General features: G+C 32.0%; 1 protein-coding gene and 2 long non-coding RNA genes across 3 annotated transcripts; 1 reads left to right on the forward strand and 2 right to left on the reverse strand.

Annotated features, from left to right (window-relative positions):
• Positions 1 to 144: 144 nt before the first annotated feature.
• LOC122147293 lies at positions 145 to 977 on the forward strand. The gene is made up of 2 exons (XR_006161564.1): positions 145 to 232; positions 875 to 977. It is a non-coding gene; the product is annotated as an uncharacterized LOC122147293 (long non-coding RNA).
• Positions 978 to 3,134: 2,157 nt separating this feature from the next.
• LOC109101472 (tripartite motif-containing protein 16-like) lies at positions 3,135 to 9,123 on the reverse strand. The gene is made up of 6 exons (XM_042769535.1): positions 7,837 to 9,123; positions 7,403 to 7,498; positions 4,364 to 4,597; positions 4,075 to 4,231; positions 3,909 to 3,968; positions 3,135 to 3,637 (listed from the first exon to the last, which is right to left on the reverse strand). The coding sequence occupies exons 1-6, from the start codon at positions 8,413 to 8,415 to the stop codon at positions 3,135 to 3,137; spliced, it is 1,629 nt and encodes a 542-aa protein (XP_042625469.1). The 5' UTR covers positions 8,416 to 9,123.
• An 8,326-nt stretch (positions 9,124 to 17,449) lies between these two features.
• On the reverse strand, positions 17,450 to 22,996 carry LOC122147349. The gene is made up of 3 exons (XR_006161589.1): positions 22,437 to 22,996; positions 22,146 to 22,205; positions 17,450 to 18,737 (listed from the first exon to the last, which is right to left on the reverse strand). It is a non-coding gene; the product is annotated as an uncharacterized LOC122147349 (long non-coding RNA).
• Positions 22,997 to 25,420: the final 2,424 nt, after the last annotated feature.

Genomic DNA, 25,420 nt, shown 5'->3' on the forward strand with positions numbered 1-25,420 from the left:
TCGCTACAGCACACGACAAACACACTCACAAACATCACAATCTCTACACAAAACGACAAACACACTCTAGTCTCACATAAAAACCAATAAACTCTGTCTTTATTCTGTTGTCTCAGGCCTTGTTTTATAATAACCTCATAAACGTTGTCTTTCTCACTGTGTAGATATGCCATTACCGTGTGGTATTTTGATGCTGATGAGCGGGCGAGAGCTAAAGAAAAGTACCAAACAGGTAAGTTCAGAGGGATAGCTCACCTCAAAATAAAATACTGTCATTATTATTTTCTGTGGAACACAAAAGAAGAGTTTGAGCAGTCTTTGTTTCAATATAAAAGCCCCGAAGGCCATTCAAGATTAGGATGAGTTTGTTTCTTCCTCAGATTTGGAGAAAATGTAAGCAATTGCTCTCCGCAGTGATGGGGTGCCGTCAGAAAAAATGAAGAGTCCAAACAGCAACCTCCATAAAAAACAAAATGATTTAAGCCAAGTACATCACAATAATCTAAGTCACTCCAGTCCAGCAGTTAACATCTGGAGAAGACAAAAACTGCAAGTTTGTAAGAAACAAATCCATCATTAAAGCATTTTAACTTTAAACTGTCAGTTCTGGGTAAAACACGAGTCTGTGATCCATAAGAGGATTGAGTAAGTGATGCAATGCTACATTTCTCCAAATCTGATGAAGAAACAAACTCATGTTAATCTTGGATGATTTGAGGGTGAGTAAATTATCAGCAATTTTTTTTTTTTTTTTTTGGCTTAACTATTCCTAGTGTTTTGGTCTTGTTTCTTAAAACCAAACAAACACATGCTTTGTGCAAGTTAAAAATTCATGTTTGTTTTCTTTCCTTCTTATGGTTGTCTTTTTGGAAAGGTGCAGGTGAAAAAGGAGTGAAGGTGGAGCTAAACAAGCCGTCTGAACCAAGCTAATCAAATCATCATTAATCCTGACTTTTCCTGGTTACCAGCTGCGTGGAGAAAAAAAAAAGCACAGACAGAGCGCGAGTCTGGTTAAAAGGCGCTGCGGTTGTCCTGTGACGAGAAAGGTAGTTTGTGGGAAGATTGAAACTAATAGAGATTTTTAAATCTCTGGTCAGAATTCAGTGACCATCGCAGAAAACCGGAGCTAACTTGTTAAATATGACTCTTTGGTGTTCACTAACGCTTCTCATGTGACTGGAGTCACAGTGCTTCTGAGGAATCATTTACATGAACGCTTCTCATGTGACTGGAGTCACAGTGCTTCTGAGGAATGTTTAAAAAGCCTTTCGCTTTTGGTTCTGGGATGAGTTCCTGCATTTTGACCTGATCTTTGTGACTCGAGCTGCACATCCATGCATGTTATTTCTCATCGCTGCATCAGAACTGATCGGATCGTCTATTCATATTGAAATACAGCCAATGCCCGCGAGGCAGTGAACGTTCGGCATGTTTATTCAGGACTGTGTGCTGGTAGATGCATCATGGGAATGTCATCTGCAGTTCTACAGCTTTTCGTTCTTACATGCACTAGGTCAGTGCGAGTCCATTGAACGTTATTGTCTGTGATGAACTGCACGTTATTGTCTGATTTCGACAAAATTAAAGCCTGTGCTTTTTAGACATTCTTTCTCTTTTAAAAATATTCTGAAACAAATATAACAAAATGTAATTTCTGTGCTGTCCTAAAATTAAATCATAAAACAAAACCTACTGCTTCATATTAATTACTAAATATAGGCCTTAATACAAAATAAATAAATAAACAAATCATGGGGCTTTAACAGAGATTTACATAAAATTGCAAATAAGATAATAAATAACGATAAGCATGGGCTTTAACAGAGATTTTACATAAAAAATAGTATCTATATTATATTTATATATATATATATATATATTATATATATATATAATACTATTTTTTTTTTTTTTTTATGTAGGGTAGGTAGGTATACACAAGCTTTACATATAGGAAAATATTCTGGTTGTACTAAAATTCTAGTGATTTTAAAATGTCTAAACACAAGCTTTTATTGCTGCAGTAATTGTGATTTTTGTTACCTATGTGTTCATGCATGGTGTCCATGAAAACTTTCTACAGAAATTAAGTTAAATGAAAAATGGTGCACCTGCGCCACATAGTGGTCACAATGGTAATGTCAAAATTTCAACATGATATCTGCAGAATTTTAAGGTCAAATTGAAGACTCTTAAAGTCTTTTGTAAGACCCCCACAAATAAAATACAATGCTAAACAGGGTAACTGCAAGTTTAGAATGTGTATTTAAATTGAATGTAGCAATATAAATAGTAGTATATAAATAGCCTACATACAAATGATGCTTTTTGCCGATAATAATATGTTTAAAGAGACAGTAACAAGATTGTGATGATGATAATCAAATCAATTTAGTGAATGTGTTGAATAATGTTTTCAGTCTTTTCTTTCTGTGACAGGGGACCAGAGAAGCCACAAGATTTTATACAAATACCAAATACAATTTAAGCAGATATTAAAAAATCACAACATAGACAACAACCCTGAAATACTCATGCACTACTACTTCCAAGTAATTATTCCTTACCACGCCATACAATAAGTTATCATTGCTTTTAACTAACGGGCCTTACAATTTTTGCTGCTCCCTGCCAGAGTTACGTTTGTTTGGTTTGTTTGTTTGTTTTTGTGCTCCTTCTAAACTATCATTAAAGTAACTGTTTTAAGATACAAAAAAAACATTAAAAAAAAGATTTAAGATACAGAAAGGACTGTGCCAAATTCAAATTGATTAAACCCAAAGCACACCAGTGAATAAATGATGACATTTTAAACATAAAAATCATCCTTGAAAGAAGCTGACAATTATGGGAGAGAAAATAAATAACAAATATAAACAGAAGACTGAATATTAAAATTAAACAAAATTAATATAAAAATTAAAAAAAAACACGTAAAATAACAAATTCATTACCTAATTAAATACAAACTATTAGTATACAAACTATTCTTATACGTCTTCTTATAGTTCTGATGTAATATTCACTTTTGACTTTAAATTGGACCCATAAGCATCTCACAGTTACTAATTTCTAATATCAAACAAAAAAAATATTTTATTATGTTACATAAAATACATACTACCAATAAAACACTATCCATCAAAAAAAAACCCTGGATAGAGCGGTTGAGTGAATGTAGACTGGACTTTATGAATGAGGCTCATTGTGTCAGAGATGCTGTAGAAGGACAGAATTCCAGCACCGTGATCCACATACACTCCTATCCTAGAGAAGCTGGACTCTACAATGAATTTAGTCTTTATATTATTGTGCAGGAATGTGTATTTGGGGGAAGAGCACAGCAAAATCCAGGACTGATTATTATGTCCAAACTTGCTCTCATTGCCGCGTCCCTTCCTGCTGATGCTCTTATAAGACACCGATACACCCAAACGTTCATTCTGAGCGCAGTCAACCTCCCAGTAACAGCGTCCACACACACTCTCTCTACACAACACCTGAACTACAGAATCAAATCTGTCCGGATGATCAGGATACAGCAGGTCTCTTACAGTGCTAGTAACTGTTCTGTTCCCATCAGATAGTTGCAGGTGTTTACTCGCTGTGTTTGGATCCAGAGTGAACTGATGGAAATCTAAAGAACATAAACAGATAATCTTTTGTTTATTTAGAACATCATCTTGTCTTTATTGGGCATTTATATACACTCAACCCAACTTTGGGTCAAATATGAACTATAACCCAACCTTTAGGTTACATTTTTTAATTCAATTTTTAACCCAAAAGTTGGGTTAGTCCATATCTGACCAAAGGTTGGGTTGAAGCAACCCAGCGTTTTATAGAGTGTATATTTCAAAAAGTTTTCAAAAATTTATATTAGAGTTGATTTTTAGACTTAAACTCACATCTGAGGTATTCATCTCTGGTCTCAAAATCAGGGCCAAGAATGATCTGCATGTGTTTGACTTTGAAAACAAAAAGATTCCTGATGTTTAGATCTCATCTCGAGAGAGTAGTTTAATATACATCATGAATGAACATCAATAAATAGATGAACGCCTGATAATTTACCTGTGCCAGGTGTGTTTTCTATCTGCTCTCTGCAGTAATGATTTAGTTGGTCTCTGAGTTTAGCGACAGATTTACTGACTTCATCAAAAGAGAGGCGAGAACTGATGATGATTCTGGGTAATTCTGAAGATCCAGAGACAGAGAGAGACTGGAAGCTCTAAACAAACAAGCAACCGATAAAATACAGAACTGGTTCACTCAAAACAGAAAATTCCTTAATTTGAAGAGTTACCACACTTCGCTGTTTTTCTATTTCATGATGAGATTGAGTGTCATCCGATTGGGTTACCTGGAGCAACTGGACGTGGTCATCTGTGTCTGAAAGCTGCTCCAGTTCAGTCTTTTTCCTCTTAAGATCAGCGGTCTCCTGCTTCAGTCGCTCTAGTTGTTCTTCAGCTCGACTCACTGAAGCTCTTTCCTGAGCTCTGATCAGATGTGTCACCTCAGAGCGGATTCTCTCAGTGGAGCGAATGAGATCAGAGAAGATCTTCTCACTGTCCTCCACTGCTGCCTGTGCAGAGCGCTGTAAGGACACACATCACAATTAGACAGAAAGTTTATACTTCTCTTTCAACTAGTGTCAGTGAGTCACTTTTCCTTCGTAATATCCAAATCATGCAACGTGACTGTCATAATACAGTACATACCAGTCAAAAGTTTTTGAACAGTAAGATTTTTAATGTTTTTAACAAAGTCTCTTCTGATTACCGAGCCTGCATTTATTTGATCAGAAATACACCAAAAGCAGTAATATTGTGAAATATTCTACTGTTTAAAATAACTGCTTTCTATTTGAATATATTTAAAATGTAATTTTCTCCTGTGATTTCAAAGCTGAATTTTGAGCATCATTACTCCAGTCACATGATCCTTCAGAAATCATTCTAATATGCAGATTTGCTGCTAAAAAAACTATTATTATTATTATTATTTGAAACAGTTGAGTAAGTTTTCCCCCCAGGACTCTTTTACGAATAGAAAGACCCAAAGATCAGCATTTATCTGGAATAAAAATAATGCTTTGTAACATTATACACTATACAATTTAAAAGCTTGGAGTCAATATATTTTTTGTTTTGGGGAAGAAATTATAGAAATTAATATTTTTATTTAGCAAGGATGCTTTAAACTGATCAAAAGTGATGATAAAGGCATTTATAATGTTACTAAATATTTCTATTTCAGAAATATGCTGTTCTTCTAAACTTTCAATTCATCAAAGAATCCTGAAAAAAATTATACTCAGCTGTTTTCAACATAATAATAATAACAAATGTATTTTGAGCAGCAAATTGGAACATTAGAATGATTTCTGAAGATCATGTGACACTGAAGACTGGAGTAATGATGCTGAAAATTCAGCTGCGCATCAGACATAAATTACATTTTAATATATATTCAAACAGAAAGCAGTTTTTTCAAATAGTAAAAATATATCACAATATTACTGCTTTTGCTGTATTTTTGATCAAAGAAATGCAGGCTTGGTGAGCAAAAGAGAGTTCTTTAAAAAAAAAAAAAATCTTACTTTTCAAAAACTTTTTACTGGTAGTGTACACAGTCTCCTGCTGCGTGTGCTTGATAGCAAAGTCCTTTTCAAGACTTTTCAAGTCTGTTCACAGACCAAGTTCTATCTAAATGAATGGGGGAATCCTGAAATCTCAAAAACTGCCTGCTGAACTCACAATTAAATTACATATTTCAAATCAGCAACAAAAAATCTGAAATGAACTGCCCCATGAATGTTGTTCCTTATGCTCAAATAGCATTAAAAAGACATATTAAGCTGTGAAAGAGAATTACCAGTACATTTTCTTTTTTTTAAACAGTGGCATTACCCTATCTTAAACAAACAAAACGACATTAAAGCAAACAAAATACCAAACCTCATTCATTTAACTCAAGCGCACTCAAAGAATTTCTAAAGTAATCAAAGAGCTTGTAAATAAAACAAATGCTTGTCTATATAATAGATCTGTGTATTTGGTCTTAAAATGGCAGTAGAAATAAACATGCTACTGTCTCTGTCATTAAATATTAATCAAACAACAAAAGAAAACCAGAGACTCACTCACTGCTCTTCACTGAAAAACTTTAGTAACTTTAATAAGAAAAAACTAATAATTATTTATACTTACATAACTTGATAACTTCACAATTTCTGTATAGGCTATTATTTCTAGTAGGCTAAATTGTTTACTACATTTACTACATTTTTTATATATATTGTATTTGTTACTTTTTTATTGGTATATACAGTACCAGACCAAAAGTTTGAAACCATTACTATTTAAATGTTTTTGAAAGAAGTCTCTTCTTCTCATCAAAGCCTGCATTATTTGATCAAAATACAGAAAAAAACAGTAATATTGTGAAATATTATTACAACTTAAAATAATAGTTTCTCATTTGAATATACTTAAAAAAAAAAAATTTATTCCTGTGATGCAAAGCTGAATTTTTCAGCATCATTACTCCAGCCTTCCGTGTCACTTAACATCCAGTCTATCACAATGATCATTTAAGAAATCATTCTAATATCTGATTTATTATGAGTGTTGAAACAGTTTGCTGCTGTCTAATATATTTGATGAATAAAAGGTAAAAAAGAACTGCATTTATTCAAAATAAAATAAAAAAAATTCTAATAATATATTTCTTCTAAATATTTTTCTTTACTATCACTTTTTATCAATTTAACACATCCTGTGAATAAAAGTATGATGTTATATTAAAAAAAAGAAGAGAAAAAAAATTACTGACCCCAATTAACTGACCAGTAGTGTATATTGTTTATTACAACTATTTATATTTTAAAAAATGCTCTAGTTCTTTTTTTTTTTTTTTACTTTTTATAATCATCAAGTATCCTAAAAAAGTATCACATGTTCTGAAAAAAACATTAAGCCAGCAGAACTGTTTCCCAACTTTGATAATGAATCATCATATAGATGATTTTCTAAAGGATCATGTGATAATGATCCTAAAAATTCAGCTTTGCAGTCACAGAAATATGATAATTTAAAGTATAATTAAATTTAAAAACAACTTATTTTCATTGTAAATAATATAATCACAATATTACATGTTTTTTCTGTATTTTTGATGATCAAATAAAATTTACAGGCTTGATGAGCAGTTGGTTTGTAATTATCTTTTTTTTATATATATATTGTATTATTGACTCACTGTTGAACAGTTGCATATATTGTATTTGTCCTATTGGTTTGTAATTATCTTTTTTATATATATATATTGTATTATTGACTCACTGTTGAACAGTTGCTGTACAGATTAAGGTGTTGGGGGTCATTTTCTGCAAACTCACTTTATAAGACTCCACAGCCTCTCTCAGTTCCTGAAGCTTCATCTCGTTCTTCTGGATTTTCTGCTGGTATGTTTTCTGCATCTCCCTCATATGATCCTGTCAGATAACAACATGAGCACAGAAACTTATATCCACAAAAAGAAATGGAATGTCACAACATCATTATGAGAGTTACTGAATATGAAATCAGAGTTATTTTTATGTATGAGGTTGTAGCACTTCTTCTTTCTTTCTTCTGTTGAATATTAAATATATTTTGAAGAATGTTGGTAATAATCTTTTGTGTCCAGCAGAAGAAAGAAACTCATACTGGTTTGAAAGTGGAGGGCGAGGAAATTGTGACAGTATTTGTATTTTTGGGTGAACTATCTGTTTAATAAGTTTGAAAATGCAGGGAATCTGGGGAAATAAATCTTGTTAGCGATGTTTCATACCTGCATCTTAGTAATTTCTTCTGCAGCTGATACAGTCTCATGGTTTCTGTGTTCATCCATCACACATAGAACACAAATAAATTGCTGGTCAGTGCGACAGAAAACCTCCAGAATCTTATCGTGTTTTTGGCAGATCATCTGCTTCAGTCGTCCAGTGGCATCGATCACTTTGTGTCGTTTACCAGGGTGAAACTCCTCATGCTGTTTAAAGTGAGTCTGACAGTAAGAGTTCAGACACACCAGACAGGACTTGACCGCTTTGTGTTCCCGTCCAGTACAGACGTCACACTTCACGTCTCCAGGTCTAGCAGGAACAGCATCTCGGAGTTCAGTCTTCCTCAGTTTCTCCACCATTTCAGCGATCATCACATTCTTGGCTAAATCAGGTCTCGGCGTGAAGGACTTTCTGCACTGTGGACAGCTGTAGGTTCTCCTCTGATCTTCCTGATTCCAGTGGCTTGTAATACAGCTCATGCAGTAACTGTGTCCACATGGGATGGTCACTGGATCCATAAGGAGATCCAGACAAATTGGACAGATGAACTGGTCCTGAGCCACTGAAATTCTGGCTTCTGCCATTTCACTGACAGACAGAGCGACAACACGGAGAACAGCTTAGCTTCTATTTCTCTGAAGCGTCCTCCGTTTATCCTGTACTTGATGTATATTGTATGTTTGAGGAATTTTTTCTGTAGGGTGTGACCTATAGGCAGTTTTCAAAAATGTGGATACACAGGACCGTGTGATGGGTAAGTGAAGATACTGTGCTGTAGTATGCATCAAAATCAACATACCAGACATCATGTGCATGTCAGCGACCTGAAGTATCTGAAGCATTTGACTCAAGTTTAGAAACAGGAGGCATGTGGTTGGATTAGATCCAAAGGAAAATAACAAATGACAAAATATAGATACCATTGGCAAGGATACTTCACCTGTGGTACTAGCTTTAATGACGCTTAAAAGTGTATAATACGTCATGTAGTGGATGTGTAACATGCCTGCAGTAATCTCTAAATCATGTCTTTTTGGAAAGGTGCAGCTGAAAAAGGAGTGAAGGTGGAGCGTAACGAGCCGTCTGAACCAAGCTTACAGTATCAAATCATCATTAATCTAGAAGAGTCGGAAAAGGCCGGTGACAAAGCAAGAACAAGGAGCAGAAAACTGAATAAACAGAGATGTAAAACTCTGCAGAAATCAACCGCAGTTCCCAGAAAACCAGCTAATTTTAAATACGATTCAGAGCCCTTCCTATATGCAAACTATTTACTTGATCATCAAGCAATATCCTTCTGCGAACGGAGAAAAACATTATAAAGCTATAGATAAAAGAAATAAATAGGTATATATGCGATACATATTTTTCTAGACAATTTATGGATTAACAAAATGAAAGAAAAAACTGTGAAGCAGACTATATGCAGAATTTCGTTTCATTTTTCTGATGTGCTCTTGAAAAGAGCGGCATTCTGTTTGTTTCCTTTATTTTACAAAAGCACAATGTTTGCTTTTATTGTGAATGTACACACACACACAAAATAATGTCTGACTCTAATATGACCGCGAATGAATTAAGGAGTAGGGTTTTCCACTTTTATAAGAGGGTGAAAAACAACAAAACCATTCCATCATCATAATAAAATACAGCCAGCCAAACATATTGAAAAAACATGCTATTTTATTTCCCCTCATTTCAGAACAAAAAAAATAAATATAATATAAAAAGATAAAAAACCCATAACAAATTTTAATTTTAGAACAATACTCATAACAAAACTAGAATAAAAATATAAGAAGCTACTAACAAGCCAAAACTAATTAATTTAATGTTAGCATAATGTCGCATAATGTTAATGTAGCCTAGGCCTACTTATCGTTCCAATATCCACATAAAACAAGATCTTCAGAACAAAATAAATACATTTTAACTTGCAACGTAGCCTACTAAAGGAACATCAAATGTTTGAGAGGTAACTTGTCAATTTAATAATATAAATATGATTTATGCGCTTTTGAACTGGGAAAAGGTGCTTTACCATGAACACGAACGATGCTAATTCTGTCATGTGACAACACATTTATTTGCCTTAAAGCCCTTTTCTCGACAAAAAGTGTTTCCAAACAGATTTTTATGACATTTGAAGTATGGTTATAGAATTTCTGCGCTGAAGTTAAACGGACACATGAGAAATTTTAATCGATAAATGGCATTTCCATCAGCTATATCAGTAAATATTTTAATGTGCTAATATATATATATATATATATATATCATATCATATATATATATAATATATAGTATATATATATATATATATATATACCATATATATCATATCTTGTGTGTTTTTGACATTTAGTTATTTTAGTACTTCCAAGTTAAATTAAATGAACAATGAGAAATGCTGCCTTGGCAACTAGCTGATTTTTTTTTTTTTTATTATTTCGCTTAACCATCATTTGTAGAGCTGCACTAAAAATGTTTGTTTTAAATTTGCTTTCGAGCAAGACAAAATGGAATATACAGAAAAACAGTACAGAATAGTGTATGTAAATGTGAAACATGTCTGACAACAAACAAATTAAGCCAAAACAAAAGCACAAACAATGATGTTAAATTTACATGTAATTTAAAAATGAATGCACATGTTGGATCAAAATTATTATGTATATATGTGTTGTACATCTCTATATCTTCTTCTCTTTCTCTCTATCTCGAATAATCTACATTATATATATATAGCAGGTTCCTCAAAGCTCTGTGTTTTATGCACACTGGGTAATAATAATAATAATCTTTCACCAACAGTTGCAATCATTATGTGCGTATTAAACACAAACAGTGCTGTTATTGTTATTGTCATGTCTCATCTCACCAGCAGTCGCCGCTGATCAGCAGAAAATAATCATTAAAAAAACCAAAAAATGACCTTTAACCAAAAAATGATGAAACCATATGAACTTCCCAGATAGAATTTTGGATTAGACTTCATTGAACATAATGAGATGCACAGAAACTAATAAAAACACAAAAATAATTTCTTACAAATGCATCAGTATTTATGCTATTAAAGACTTTAATCAGGGTCGTGCCATATTTTATTTTTGATAGGAATGCTCAATGGACTGAACTGTTTTTTAACAACACAGGCTGCTGTAGTGATGAGGATACAGATGTTTTCAATATAGCGGCAACACGATAACAAGCCTTGTTATTATTAAATATAATCATCAAATAAGAACTCATATTATTGAGATTTAAGTCACTTGGATAAGAAATTGAGACAGTTGTCTGTATTTGCTTGTCTGTGAAGTTTATTCCAACACAGGCCGTGATTTGAGTGTAAGTCACTGATCACATGCACAATTATATATTAATATTTTCTCCATTTTGATTAAATAAAAGCCATAGAAACCTTTGTGTAACAGAATTGAAGAATGTATGCCTCCTGCATGCTGTGTTCTTCGTTTACAAGCTCCTGCGTGTGAATAAGTAAAATATCTATCACTGGAGGCTGAATGGTGCGTACAGTCATCTCTGAGTCACATGTTTGGTTTATTCTTTTCAGAAAGGCCTACTTAGATCTGTTGCATAACAGCATTTTATAAAACCTCTCAAAGTTAAAAAACCCTAAATGATGGAGTGATTTGGGGCTTTAGCTTCCAACCAAATGAAACATCAACATGCAAACAAACAGCAAACAGATACTTCGGGAGATTGGTTTTACAGACAAAAGCTGCATGTTTCATATGGCTTTTTTCCAACCTTTTAAGATTTTTCATGTACATCTCATTATTTACTGTATGTATTTGCTTTGAAAGACTTGCCTTGTATATAGTTGTGTATGTGTGTGTGTGTGTGTGTGTGTGTGTGTGCTCTTTAAGAAAAATGCAGTGATTTCAATGAACATTTGAGCAATTATAATTATTGCTATTAACACATCAGCTACACTTCTTTATGCCAGATTAAAACCTCAACCATATTTATTTTTAGAATTGAAAACAACATCCAAAAAAATTAACAAACAAAACAAAAACTAAAACAAATACCATATTAAAAATATAAGAATATAATATAATTATGTGACAGTATTCTTACAATATCTGCTCTGAAACATAACAAACCTGTCACTGAAGCTTCAAAAGTCTGTGTGAGAAGCACTGATCACATCCAGCAGCTTCAGACAGAACTATTGATCCTCACTGTTCACAGTCAGAGAGATGCCCATCATGTCTGAAATCTGAAGGAGAAAATCAATGCTAAAGTGAGTTGTGCGCTTGAGTGATGCTTTCAGTTTCACAGAGAACCGAGGAGGGTTATCCAGCAATACTGTAAAACAAAAGAACTGACCCATAAAGAGTGAAAATACATGTAAACTGCCATTCACTATAGTTTGCATTCTGTTTTAGAATTAGAAATCACTCAAGCCCTAATTTAGTTTTAGCAGCTCCAGTTGCTTTATTTTATTTATTTTTTTTTGCATTGTGACATTATTTTCATGACAAATCGGTACATTTTTATCTCAAACTTCTTTTCTATAGCCTGCATTAATAAATATTAATGTAAATAATTCATATTAAATACTGTATGTACATCATTAAATGCCCAAACATGCAATACAAAAAATAAGAATACAATAAAATATAGGCTTTATTTTCTTTATGCAACATATATCTAAGTTTAGCATAAGATGTGAATTGGACTTAGTAAGATTTAACCTATTATGCTGGAATAGCCAAATGCAATGCATTTAATGCTGGATTGCACAGTCAGCTTTTTATTTGAGAGCAGCATTGATAATGACCAGAAATGGACACCGGGGGGCAATGTTGATCTAGCGTTTAAAATCAAAATCAGAGCTGGGAAAGAGTGATGACATCCAGCAAATGCTCTTTCAGTATCAGTTAGAGAGCTTTCACACTTGGTTCGATTGCACGCGGGTTGCACCAAAAGTGCTAGTGTGAAAGCCCCCTAATTAGAAGTATCTAATTATGATTTCTGGCCATCTCGAAAAGTCTACGTTTGTGGGTTTTAAGGTTAGTATAGATGTCTACAAACGTCCTCTAAACCAAAACACAATGAAAACCTTAAGAAGTAGGTCAAAGTTAATGGATTTCACTTACTCTTTATGTAGCACAGATCTTCTCATGTCTTTTGCAACATTAGTTTATGCTTTAAACTTCTTTGTGGCTGCGCAACATTGTTTAATTCTTGATTCTGTTCGCTTGACAGATGTACTTTCCAATGCATTTATCAAACATTTTCTATAATTCAGGGGTCTGCGGTCAATGTTTAATTCTTGCATGGTCGATCTGCAGTCATAATGACCTCTGATGGCTACAGAAGAGCTGACAGAAATGAGCTCCGTGATGCATTGCTCTGGTCTGAAGGTTGCAAATCAGTAAGACATGAATGAACGCTTGGGCTCTGTTCCAAATTCTAGTGATCTGCTTGCCAAGTTAGCATTCAAATTGTATTGAATCTCATAAGTGACCGATTTAGAGCGTTCTACATAGGCATCAACTCCTTAAGGCCTGTTTTCCAAGAACTATAACTATAAGGTTATTAAAAAATAATTTTAATTGCAAATCATAATACATTCCATTTTAAAGAGCTTGAGCATTTAAATCAGAAGATGTCAAAATTACAAACTACTATCCTCATTGTTCTTGGTGTGAACCAGGGTTATTATAGTTAAAACTAAAATTAAAACCATTAAAAAAAAGTGTTTTAAAATAAAAAAAAAATAATAAAATACACACTAACTGAAATGCAATATATATATATATAAGCTTCTAAGGCAACATTTTTCATTTAAATATATATATATATAAGCTTCTAAGGCAACATTTTTCATTTAAATTTAAATTTAAAGTTTAAAAAAACGTTTTACATTTTTAATTTTAATATTTTTTTACCATTTTTTAAAAAATTTTAATTTTTAATTTAAATGGTTTTAACTTTAAATTGAAAAACAATTTAATTAAAAAACTATTAATTTAATTTATAAACATTTTATTCTAAGGATGTAGACATATATACAAAAAAAAACAACAAAAACAATTATTTTAAATTTAGTTTAACTTGATGTACTAGAATAGTTCAAATTAAAAAATATTATATATTAAAAAAAAACTATGTAGACATATATACACACAAAGATACCAAAAACTACTACTTAAAAAAAAAAAAAAAAAAAAAAAAAAAAAAACGGAATGAAATGACTAAAATTTTAACTAAAATAAAAATTAAAAATATAAAAATAAAACCTGATTCCATTCAATTGATAAAAACTATAATAGTAAAAAAAATAAAATAAAATAAAAGACTATAAAAATAACACACAAAAAAAAACACACAAAAATTCAAATGAATCTTAATTTCAATAAGGTTTGAAGGAGTTAAAACATCAAAATACACTGCGCACATAAATATTTTTACCCATTTTACATACATTTTGGTTCTGGATTTCTATTGATGTATTTCTGATAATTTAGCTTCTGGATAAAGGAGGAGTATATTTATGTTGGAAAGCTGCACAATGTGTTTTGTAACTGAGCTTTGGCCTGTTGGATCTGTGCAAATATTTATCAGGTTCCTCAGAGCTCTGTGTTGTAGGCACACTGGGCTCCTCCACAGACTCTGTGGTAACAGACTGATCCTAAAACACACATTCTGACAGACAGCCACTAAGCAGCACATTCACTGGAAACGGTGTGTTAGTGAGAACGGCTTCCATCACTGAGGGCTCATGGGAAATGTGCTTAATGTGTTAATAAGAGCCTTTCTAAAAATACCCTGACAGAAGCAATGATTCATGTGAAACTCTACATGTGAAAAATGTACGGAAATGATACATGCAATTAATATTAGAGTGTCTTCAGGTTTTCTTTTTTCCTTCATTTATTTTTGCTACTTTTTAAAATTCCTTTCACCTGTAGATTTGATAAAAAAGTTTTATTCTTGTCCCAAAATAAGAAAATATTTCATATTTATCAAAAATACATCATTACATTGTTTGGAAGAAAAAAAAGGCAAATTTTTATTTCTTCCCTTCCTACATTTTTTTATACATTTTTCAAATCATATGATATGTCCTATGAGGACACATACACCAATGTTTTTTTTTTAACATAAACAATTCGATGTTTTGTATTAAGATATATGTTTGAAAAAGATAGTGTATAATATTTATATTAAAAAATACCGATGATATATATACTGTTATAATTAATGTAGCAATATATCCGGTCATATTTGGCTTTGGGCACCGGGGGTTAGGGCTAACGTGTAACAAAAACTTACTAGAATGTAATTCATAATTTCTATTTTCCATATAGTAAGTTATATAAAAAAAAAAAATAAAAAAAAATAATATAAATTAAAATATCAATTCAAAATTAAACATCTTTTCAATTTCATATAAATAAATAAAATAACATAAAATACAAACTCTTTTGATGTGCATTCTCTGTTGGACATTATTCTTCTGTTCCATTTCGTCATATTGTTTTGAACAATCCATATCTAGAATGGTTAGCGAGGCTCTGCGAAGCTTTTTGTGCTTGGGAATGTTCCCGTTCTGATGGATGAAAGAGCGCTCCTATTGGGAAAGATCAAAGCTGATGGATCTGCCTTTCACCACACTCCTATAATTACCTCAATAACCCCCTGCAGACTGCCGAATGACTTCAGAGCTATTGATTTTCTAGAATACAAAGTAATAACCACATACCTTATCTCACCATTTTATTACACCTTAAATCATCTTAATTTATTTTATTTTATTTTATTTTATTTTATTTTATTAATTTAAATGTAAATTATTATTTTGTTTTATTTTATTTATTTATTTTTTAATTTATTATTTTTTATTTTATTTTATTTTTGTTGATTTTTTTAAATTTTAGTTATATATATGTGATTTTTTTTTGTTATTTTTTATTAGATATTTTACATTCAAAAATAATTTTTAATTTTAATTTTTAATTACAATTCTAAATTGTTACATTTAAATTAAAAATGTACTTAAATGAATAATTGAAAATTATATTTTACATTCAAAATAAAAAATAAAAATATTTAATAAAAAAATAAAAACATTTTATTTTTAATTGCATTTTTAATTTTTAATGAAATTAAAGCAAAAATTACTCATTAAAAGAATTAAAAGGAAAAAAATATTATAAATTACATTTCATTTTTATTTTATGTTTTAATGGTAAATGTTTTTTTAATTTAATTTTCAAATTAATAATTTAATAATTGTTATTAAAAATTTAAATAAATTAAAATTTCACTTCATCCAATAGACTATTAACAAGATCATAAAAAACTTATAATAAAAAAATAAAATCTAAAATTAAATTTTACAGTTGGATCTAAATTATGACAGAAAACCAAGTAGATTTCAAGTCGTAACATGATATATATATGATGGAAAAACCAAGAAATCCAACATGAGATATAGATATTATATATATCGTAATACACACAATACACATAAATATATATATATATATAACTAAAAATTTTATTTTATTCTTTATTTCTTCATCTTTGTTATAAGCTTCACAGATGCATTTAAAAACAGAATGATGAGTTCTGCTCCAGCGGCGCCGTTAAACCCGTTTTGGAGATCAGCTGAGGAGGTGAGAGTGAACGGAGCTGTAAACCGAAATCTTTGTGAAAGTGATAATGAGCTTCATAATTATTTCATTAACGCTCTTCACAGTTTTTTCCCCTTCTTTCTATCCAGCAGGAGGCTGAATGAAATTATGACCCATAAGGGCCGCCAGTGACTCATCAGCTTTAGCTTGTGGATGAAAGCGGAGCGCCTCAGAGTGATTCAGTCAGATAGAGCACTTCTTGTTCACCACATACAGAGAAGCTCTAAGAACTCAAAAGGTCGTTGGCATAATAATATCATTTCCTGTGGGCATCATATTTGTTCTTTAAACACCACACCAGCTTAAGAAGAAAGCTTTATTTCTAAGCAGGGCTTCTAGCGATCAGCGAGTTCTGGTTAAGACTGGTTTTGGCTGCCAGCAAATCTCTACTAAAACTATGAACTTGGAAGCGATTCTCACCAGAAAAAAAGGGCAGGTTGGACAATTGAATATTTCTTTCACGCGTTTTAAAATGACAGGAAGCTTTTCAGTGCAAATGCAACAAAATGAAGCACAAATGTGGAGATGTTTAATTTAATTTAATTTAATTTAATTCATTTAATTTAAAATTTATTTTTATTTTATTTTTAATTCATATTTTGATTACATTTTTAATTCATTTTAAGCTTTAATTTAATTAATTATTTAAAATTTAAAATTGTAATTATTAATTTAAATTTTTATGGAATTTTAAATGTAATTTGTGTCATTCAAGTAATAACAAAACATTTTGAAATCCCTTAAAATAACTTCGAATTTTAAAAGTTTATTTAATACTTCATTCTTATTTTTAGTACAAATTCAACAGACTTAATCACAAATGTGGAGAATTTAAATTATTTAAATTTTAAAATTCATTTTATTTTTACTTTATTTATATATTTTTAAATTCTTTTTGTAATTTTTTTTTTTTTACATTCATTACATTGAGGTATAAGTTCTTTCTCAAAAATTAGATTTTGTGCCTGTTTGAACATATCTAGTTCAGGTTTTAAAAGAGTTTAGTTCAATTCTAGTGTTTCAATATATGCATTAAATGCAGTTATGAGTCCCAAAACTAAAGATTTTGAAGCTCAACTAATAGAGACATTTTCCTTCATTCACATACCAACTGAATCCTTAAAAAAAAAAATAATATAATAAATAATAATAAATAAACTCAAAAGAATAGATTTCTAAGTCTTTGTCTTTAAAGACAATAAAACCCCAGAAGAACTAAAGCACTGTCTCCCTTACTTCTTGATTTTTCTAACACAATCTCTAGATATTCACACTCATTCTCTCCTGCTTATTTCTTTACCAAAGCACCTCAAACAAAGGGTTTTTTAAGGCTCTAATTAACCAGCATCACCTGTTTACACTAATTAACCCAAGCCAAATCAGTTAACCCATTAGTTTGGTGAACATCAGTACTACAAACTACAAATTTTCAATCAAAAATGGAAAACTTTCTATGCATTTGTTCTGAATATGCAAACTTATGAAAACGGATTTCAAAGTGCAAGCTTTTAAAAACAATACCGTTATCATCTTAATGTAAACTACAAAATCTCAATTAGTGAAAACGGTGACATCATACACATCTGTGTCATGTGTTTCTTTATAAAATGACATCGCATACTACTGGCCTGACATTGCATTATACAGCGTTTTAAGCTTTTTTCTCATTAACAAGGATCATTTTGACAAAGTTTTAAGAAAAACTTTTCTGTTTTTAGCACATCGCTGTGGTGTAAACGTACCCTAACAATCCAAACCCGAAGTTCTGAAGCAACTCTTTTCCATGCAATGACACGAGGACAAGTAAATAATTACAAAAGTTTCATTTTGGAGTGAATTATTCATTAAGTGTGATTGCATTACATCAGAATAATCAGTTTGAAGGACGCCAAGGGCATCAACACTGCAGTCATTCGTTTAGGTCATCATGCAGTCGCTGCTGTAAACCATTAATGGTTTCACTGAGCTCGAGTTGAGTTGAACTGATAGAATCGTTCAGCTTTAGTCACCATGTAAACATCTCGGTTAATGAATACCTCTTTCACAGGACTCGTGTAAACCGCCTTTAATAACCCTACGGGCGTGCCACGTGTCTCTGGGCTGTTTTTAACCTCTAGGTGACCCGCTCTCTCCTCCAACCTCAGCTCTCCATCGCTCAACACACGCTCTCTCTCGGACAGAAGCGCAGTGTCTCATGCCATCCTCCACATGTGGCAGTAAGAATTCAAGCCCTGGACACACAAAAAATACATTGCAGAGACGCCAAACTGGCAGAGGATCAGCACGTTTGGCGTGAGATCAGAGAAACGTACGTTTGCAATGAAAACAAAGAAGTCAGTTCAGAGGTACGTGTGCCTTCAACACTGAATCTGAATCTTTCATTCAGTGTGACCCAGATGAAAATGTATGATTTGTATAAAAAAGCAAGCATGAAGCTCCATTCTTAACGCCAACCCCTAAACCTACAAATTCATACAAACTGGCAACAAATCAAAATAGTTAGAAATTGTTGTTAAAGTGTGTTGAAAAAAAATGAAAGTATGTTTTCACAATAATAGTAACACTTTAGAACAGGGAACACTTATTCACTATTAACTACGACTTTTACCGCAATAAATTCCTAATTCGCTGCTTATTAATAGTTAGTAAGGTAGTTGTTAAATTTAAGTATTGGGTCGAATTGGGATTATAGAATAAGGTCATGAAGAATAAGGCATTCATTTGTGCTTAATTAGAACTAATAAATGGCTAATATTCTAGTAATATGCATGCTAATAAGCAACTAGTTAAGAGACACTAAAAAAAAGTGTTACCAGAATGATAAAATAAAAAAGGACTCAGACGTGGAAGCTATGATCAAACAAAACAAACATTTCTGGCCTGAATTTTTCTAATTAAAAATGATTTTTGAATTAAATTTTGAATGCTGATTTTGAATTTAACAGGAAATAGCAACTAGATCTAAAAGTTCAGTTTGAATTTAAGGAGAATTGAAGTAGAAACAAAATGAACTGAAATGCAAAATGAATATAGCTACGACAAACTTTGAATGTTTGCTTGAAAAAGCCATATTTAAACGTAACAAAAAAGTTTGAAGTTTTATATACATTATGGACGGAGAGAATGTATAGATCCATAAATATAAATTTGTATTTTGTTTATGCATTTCATAACAAAACTATAATTAACAATAACATGTAATAATACTATTAATAATAAAAAATACTAACTTAGGGTTTCCAAAATTAAAACAAAAAAAACAAAAAAAAAAAAAATCTTAAAAAAAAAAAATACTTAAAAAAAATATTTTAGGTCAAATTGTTTGGCTAACAAAAAAAAAAAAAAAAAAAAGTTTGTGAATCCCTGAATTATAAAGTGGAAGATTAACTGAAATTATAACATTTTAGATTATCTGATTCCACTTCCTGTGTGTTGTGTCCAATTCAATTCAAATTCACACTCATGAACTGAAAAGGACCCAATTTTTAGATATAGCCCAATATTTGGAGCCTTTTTTATGGTTGGTCACTCTATATATCAAGTATATACACTGACCAAAAAGGCTCCACTTGTCTCAATCATTTGTGACCCTGGAGATCAAAAGCAGTCTTAAGTCTCTGGGGTATATTTGTAGCAATAGCCAAAAATACATTGTATGGGTCAAAATGATCCATTTTTATTTTATGCCAAAAATCATTAGGATATTAATTAAAGATCATGTTCCATGAAGATATTTTGTAAATTTCCTACTGTAAATATACCAAAACTTAATTTTTGATTAGTAAATATGCATTGCTAAGAACTTCATTTGGACAACTTTAAAGGTGATTTTCTCAATATTTCGATTTTATTTACACCCTCAGATTCCAGATTTTCAAATAGTTGCATCTCAGCCAAATATTGTCCAATCCTAACAAACCATACATCAATGGAAAGATTATTTATTCAGCTTTCAGATGATGTTTAAATCTCAATTTCGTAAAATTAACCCTTAAGACTGGTTTTGTAGTCCAGGGTCACATTTGGCCTTTTCTACAACATCTGATGCAGAGTCCAGGGCCTCTGAAACAGGAAGCAGTGGGTCTGTGACAAACAGCCACGTCTTGTGTAGCAGCAGGAGAAATGTTATGCAGCAAGCCTTCGGGATGTTTAATAACACTGCCTTTCCAATTTTAGGCCAACTCCAAGGTAATAAAATCTGTCCGAGGGGACCCAAAACCACAAACCAAATACCTATGTGCCTGGAGGCTACGAAATGATGACAAAATAGATACAATTTCCTGGTGTACCAAAAAACAAACAACAACAATAAAAAAACTGCTGAAAAAAATGAGAAAATAAAAAATGATATAACGACTAGTTTGTTTGATAAGAACCAAATAACAACCCAAACAAACCAACAAACAAACACATTGATAATAGCACTGATTTGCTCAGCGGCCCGAAAGATTACAAGCACACAAACACCCGTCCATCCAGCAGAAAAAGCCTGGTTTAAAAGTAAACGTTTTAAAAGCCTTGACAGAGAGAACATATAGATCAATCAATATTAATTTATATAACACTTTGAAACAATGTAGGGTCATCAAGAAACATCTATACATGACAATTAATGAAGATTATTCTCCAAAACAACAAATACTGAAACTTTGATGTGAAACAAGTAACTTGTATCATTGCCACAGTTGCATGTATTTAAATATATTATTGTTTTTATTTTAATAGATATATAATATATAGAGTATAATAAGATGAGAAAAAGGGTCCAGAAAAGCCAGACAATCCTTGTTTAAAAGTTCAAAAAGCTTTGAAGTTTGAAGTTCAGAATGACAAATAGATCCAGCAATTTTAAATTTGTATTTAGTTTCTACATTCCATGATTTTTAATAAATAGTCGTAATTATATTAATTAAAATAACAACTAGAGGTTCCAAAACTGGGGTCTGTAAGTTGATGAAAAAGGTAATAATTACTTATTCAAATAATCATTTGTGAGTTGATTGAAAGCTAACTATAATTAAATTAAATACAAAAAAATAAAAATTAAAATAAACATTCAAAAACAAACAGACAAACACATAAATGAATAAATATTAAACAAAATAAATATTAACTTAAAATCTCAGGGCTATTTTAAGTAAATATTAATAATACAATTAATAACTGGAGTTTATAAAACTCTAGTTTTAAAATATAAAGTAATATTAATAAAAAATATAAAAATAAATAAATAACTTATAGCACGGTTTCCCAAACTAGGGTTCAAAAAGCCCTGGGAGTTCATGAGTTGATTAAAAGCTAATAATTATTACATATAAAATTACATAATAAACAAATACAAATACAAATAAAATAAAATAAATCAAAATACTTAAAGAAAAAATTTATTTAATCATTAAAATATTGACAAATTCTCAGGAGTGTTTTAAGTAGAGTTTCTAACTAGAGTTTCCAAACTGGGGTAAGTAAGTTGATGAAAGGCTAAAAATTAAATAATTCACAAAAATGTAAAATTAAAATAAATCAAATAAAAAAAGCTAAAAATAAAATAAAACTAACACAATAAAATAAATAAAACAAAAATCACATTTTAAAACACATTTACTTAAAAAAGATCATTTGAATAATTGAAACATTACCTTAAAACACCAGGGGGTACTTCAGGTCAAATGGGTTTGGCAGAGGTTGCTGAAAATGTCCTGAGAAAAACCCAAAGAGAGTTCGAGTTAGTGGACAGGCCTCATCAGGGACCTCATATCAACATTTGTGCATAATTTACAATGCATGGATGCTGACAGATGTATTTTTGGCAGGAGAAACAGCCGTTAAATTGGAACAAAGTATGCATTTTCTTGGCTAGACTTATAGGAGCTTCGAATCGGTGATTAAAAGCATTTTCCAAGGGTTTTGCACTTCACACTGTGACTCACATCCCTTCGGTTTCCAAGAACTTGTAACCTCCGTGCTCTAATTGAATTTTTCTGCCGGGTCACATGACTCTCTCTCTCTATGGCAGTCATTGGGTGCATGTCAAAATGTTCAGGCTAAAGCGTAATTCGCGGCTCGCCGTGACCTGTGACATCTCCTCGTGACCTCTTCTGCCAGTCAGGCTGATCTGAGACAGAGTCAGGATAATGAGCTTTGTTCCTCACTCAACCGCAGCTTTAATAAGCCTATTGATTTCAGGAGCCATCGATCGGCCCGTCAGGAGAGGAGCTGCAGGGGGTGGACGCGACTGATAACTGGGATTTCCTTTGTCTGAAAATCACTAAGCACTGGGGCAGTAACACAACTACAGCTGAACAGCAGAAGCATGAGGTAAACACTGGGGTTGTGACATACATATGTATATGATCAGCAGAGCAAAGAGACGGAGATATTGTATGGCAAACCCCTAAGGCTTCTGCTGTTGGATTCATATATACAAACTACTTCAAAGCTGTAGATACAGTCAATATTCTGTAGTGGATTTATGTATAAATAATACACAAAAACGTACAGACTTAGGATGGCCTAATTACTGGGTAATATTACAAATTTGGTGTTGATTCAACTTCAAATAACACTTTAAAACAATAAAAGGTCATTGAGAAATATATATATGTATATAATATCTATATATATATATATATATATATATATTATATATATATATATATATATATATATATATATATTTTTTTTTTTTATTTTTGGATTTATTTTAATTAAATGCATTTAGTTGCTCCTTAATGACCTTTTATTGCTGCAAAGTATTATTTTAAGTCATCTAATATTTTGACCAATATTTAAACAAATAGCAGTAGTTTAAGTAAAAAAAAATAAATAAATAAATAAAATAAAATATATAAAAACAAAATATATATTATATATTTTAAATATAGTTTTTATATATTTTTATTATTTTATTTTTTAATTAAAGTTCTGCTTTTTTAAAAAAAAAAATATGTTTTTAACAAAATGCAAAATGCCAGAAAATCTAGTCGGAGATAAATTGAAACTGCCATGTGCAATGACCAGCATGATGATCTCTGTACCCTCTATTTGATTAAATAGATATGAGCTAAAACTTTGAACTGTTGGCTGACATCTTTCTGCCTTCAGGGGAGAGCAAAAAACGCTGAGATTTATCAATTATTCAAGGATTTAGAAGAATTGAGTGTGTAGTTGCATAACTGTCTCAGTCACACTGATGTGATTAGTAGTTTCGCACAGCGGACCAAAAAATGAAAAAATGTGTTTCATAACATCCTCTGAGAGCCAGAGTCACAGAGGTCAGACATGACAGTGGGTCAAAAGCATCAGAGAATCCGGGCAGAAGAGTCCGGACAGGAAGTGGGAAGAGCTTCCTGTAGAGACTGTAGGGCTGAGTTTCAAAACATCATAATCATAATAATCGAATATTATACACTCTCAGAAAAAAAGGTACAAAAGTTGTCACTGGGGTGGTACGGTACCTTTTCAAAAGGCACAACTTTGAACCCACAAAGTCCTTTTTGGTACCTTAAAGGTACATATTAGTACCTAAAGTGTACATATTTGTACCCTAAAAGGTACAAAAGTGTACCTTTTGAAAAGGTACCACCCCAGTGACAGCTTTTGTACCTTTTCTTCTGAATTCAAAGAGGATGCAAACAATACTTCCCTAAAATGTTTTTGTGTGTTTTCAATGTTATGTCCATTAAATAATCAGTGCTTGTTGCTATACGAGGAAAGGGAAATGTGTCCTCAAAGTCTAGACAAACTGTCTATGATGTCTTCAAAATCCTCCATACAACTTTTCACGAAACTGCTGCCTCTTTTCCATCAAAATAATGTTTGTTAAAATTTTAATAATCCAGTGTGATTTTTGTAAACTGTAAAATGTAAACGGATATTTCCTGCTGACACACTACATCAAAAGATAGAAAAACTGACTAATAATATTTTTTGTTGTTGGTGGTGGTGAAAATACTAATGTACAGTACTGTATGTTAGGATTCTTCCGAGAGCAACCGATCTGCTTCATTTACAGCACTACAGTCTTACTACAATAAAGCATAGTAAGAAGTTATACTTTCTCCTACAATGGCAGATATTTTAAGACAAACATCTGACACAAAGAACTTGATTCTCAGTGTGATGCTATTTAACTGGAAGCATAATGGCGTAAGTTTTCTGCTGATGTTTATGTGTGAAGTGAGTCATTGTATTACCATCTGAATGAGGTCCTTGCCGTGAACCACTGATGTCACATGGACTATTGTAACCATGTCCTTACTGCCTTTCTGGGTCTTATTGTAGGGAGCATCAGCACGATATCTGGATATTCAATATTAATCAACATCACCTGAGCAAATATCTGTTCAGAAATACCACACGTGAAGCGACTTTATTTGAAGGGCAGATTATTTCTCTGGAGTAACGTAGTACTGAAGGTGAATGTGTCTGGCTCGACTTCCACTGAGACAGTATTAATAGTGACAGGTGTGCTGGAGTCCTGCAGCTCATTCACTGGCGTCAGGGACTCTCACAATAACCCACACAATCGACTTTTATTGCCTCGGCTTACAGGGGCTTCACGGCGTATCAGACTAAACAGTGACAGCCTTCTGAGAACTCACTTCAGCTCCACCTTCATCAATCAATCGCTGCTTACAGGCCTTCGGAAACCAAAATAAACAACTTGCCAACGAGAAACTGGACCGTGTCATGAATCTATATGGATCCAGGGGCCATGAGGGGAATGAATGAAACGTGGTGAGTCGCACCAATTTTGTGCATGTTATTTTACAGTTCACACTGAGTGTTGCTGACTTTGTGCCAACACAAACATATTTGGTTTCAGGCCTTAAAGGAAGAGTTCAGCCAAAAATGAAAATGTGCTGAAAATATACTCGCTCTCAGACCATCCAAGATTAGGATGAGTTTGTTT

This window comes from Cyprinus carpio, chromosome A13 (assembly GCF_018340385.1).
Source record: "Cyprinus carpio isolate SPL01 chromosome A13, ASM1834038v1, whole genome shotgun sequence".
Taxonomy (NCBI): Eukaryota; Metazoa; Chordata; class Actinopteri; order Cypriniformes; family Cyprinidae; genus Cyprinus; species Cyprinus carpio.

Bases quoted from the DNA above. Each gene is read 5' to 3' on its own strand.
- LOC109101472 (XM_042769535.1), bottom strand. From the start codon at position 8,415: ATGGCAGAAGCCAGAATTTCAGTGGCTCAGGACCAGTTCATCTGTCCA. The intron at 7,499-7,836 runs GTATGAAACATC...GTTATCTGACAG, and splicing joins AAGAAATTACTAAGATGCAG to GATCATATGAGGGAGATGCA. The intron at 4,598-7,402 runs GTGAGTTTGCAG...GTGTCCTTACAG, and splicing joins AGGCTGTGGAGTCTTATAAA to CGCTCTGCACAGGCAGCAGT.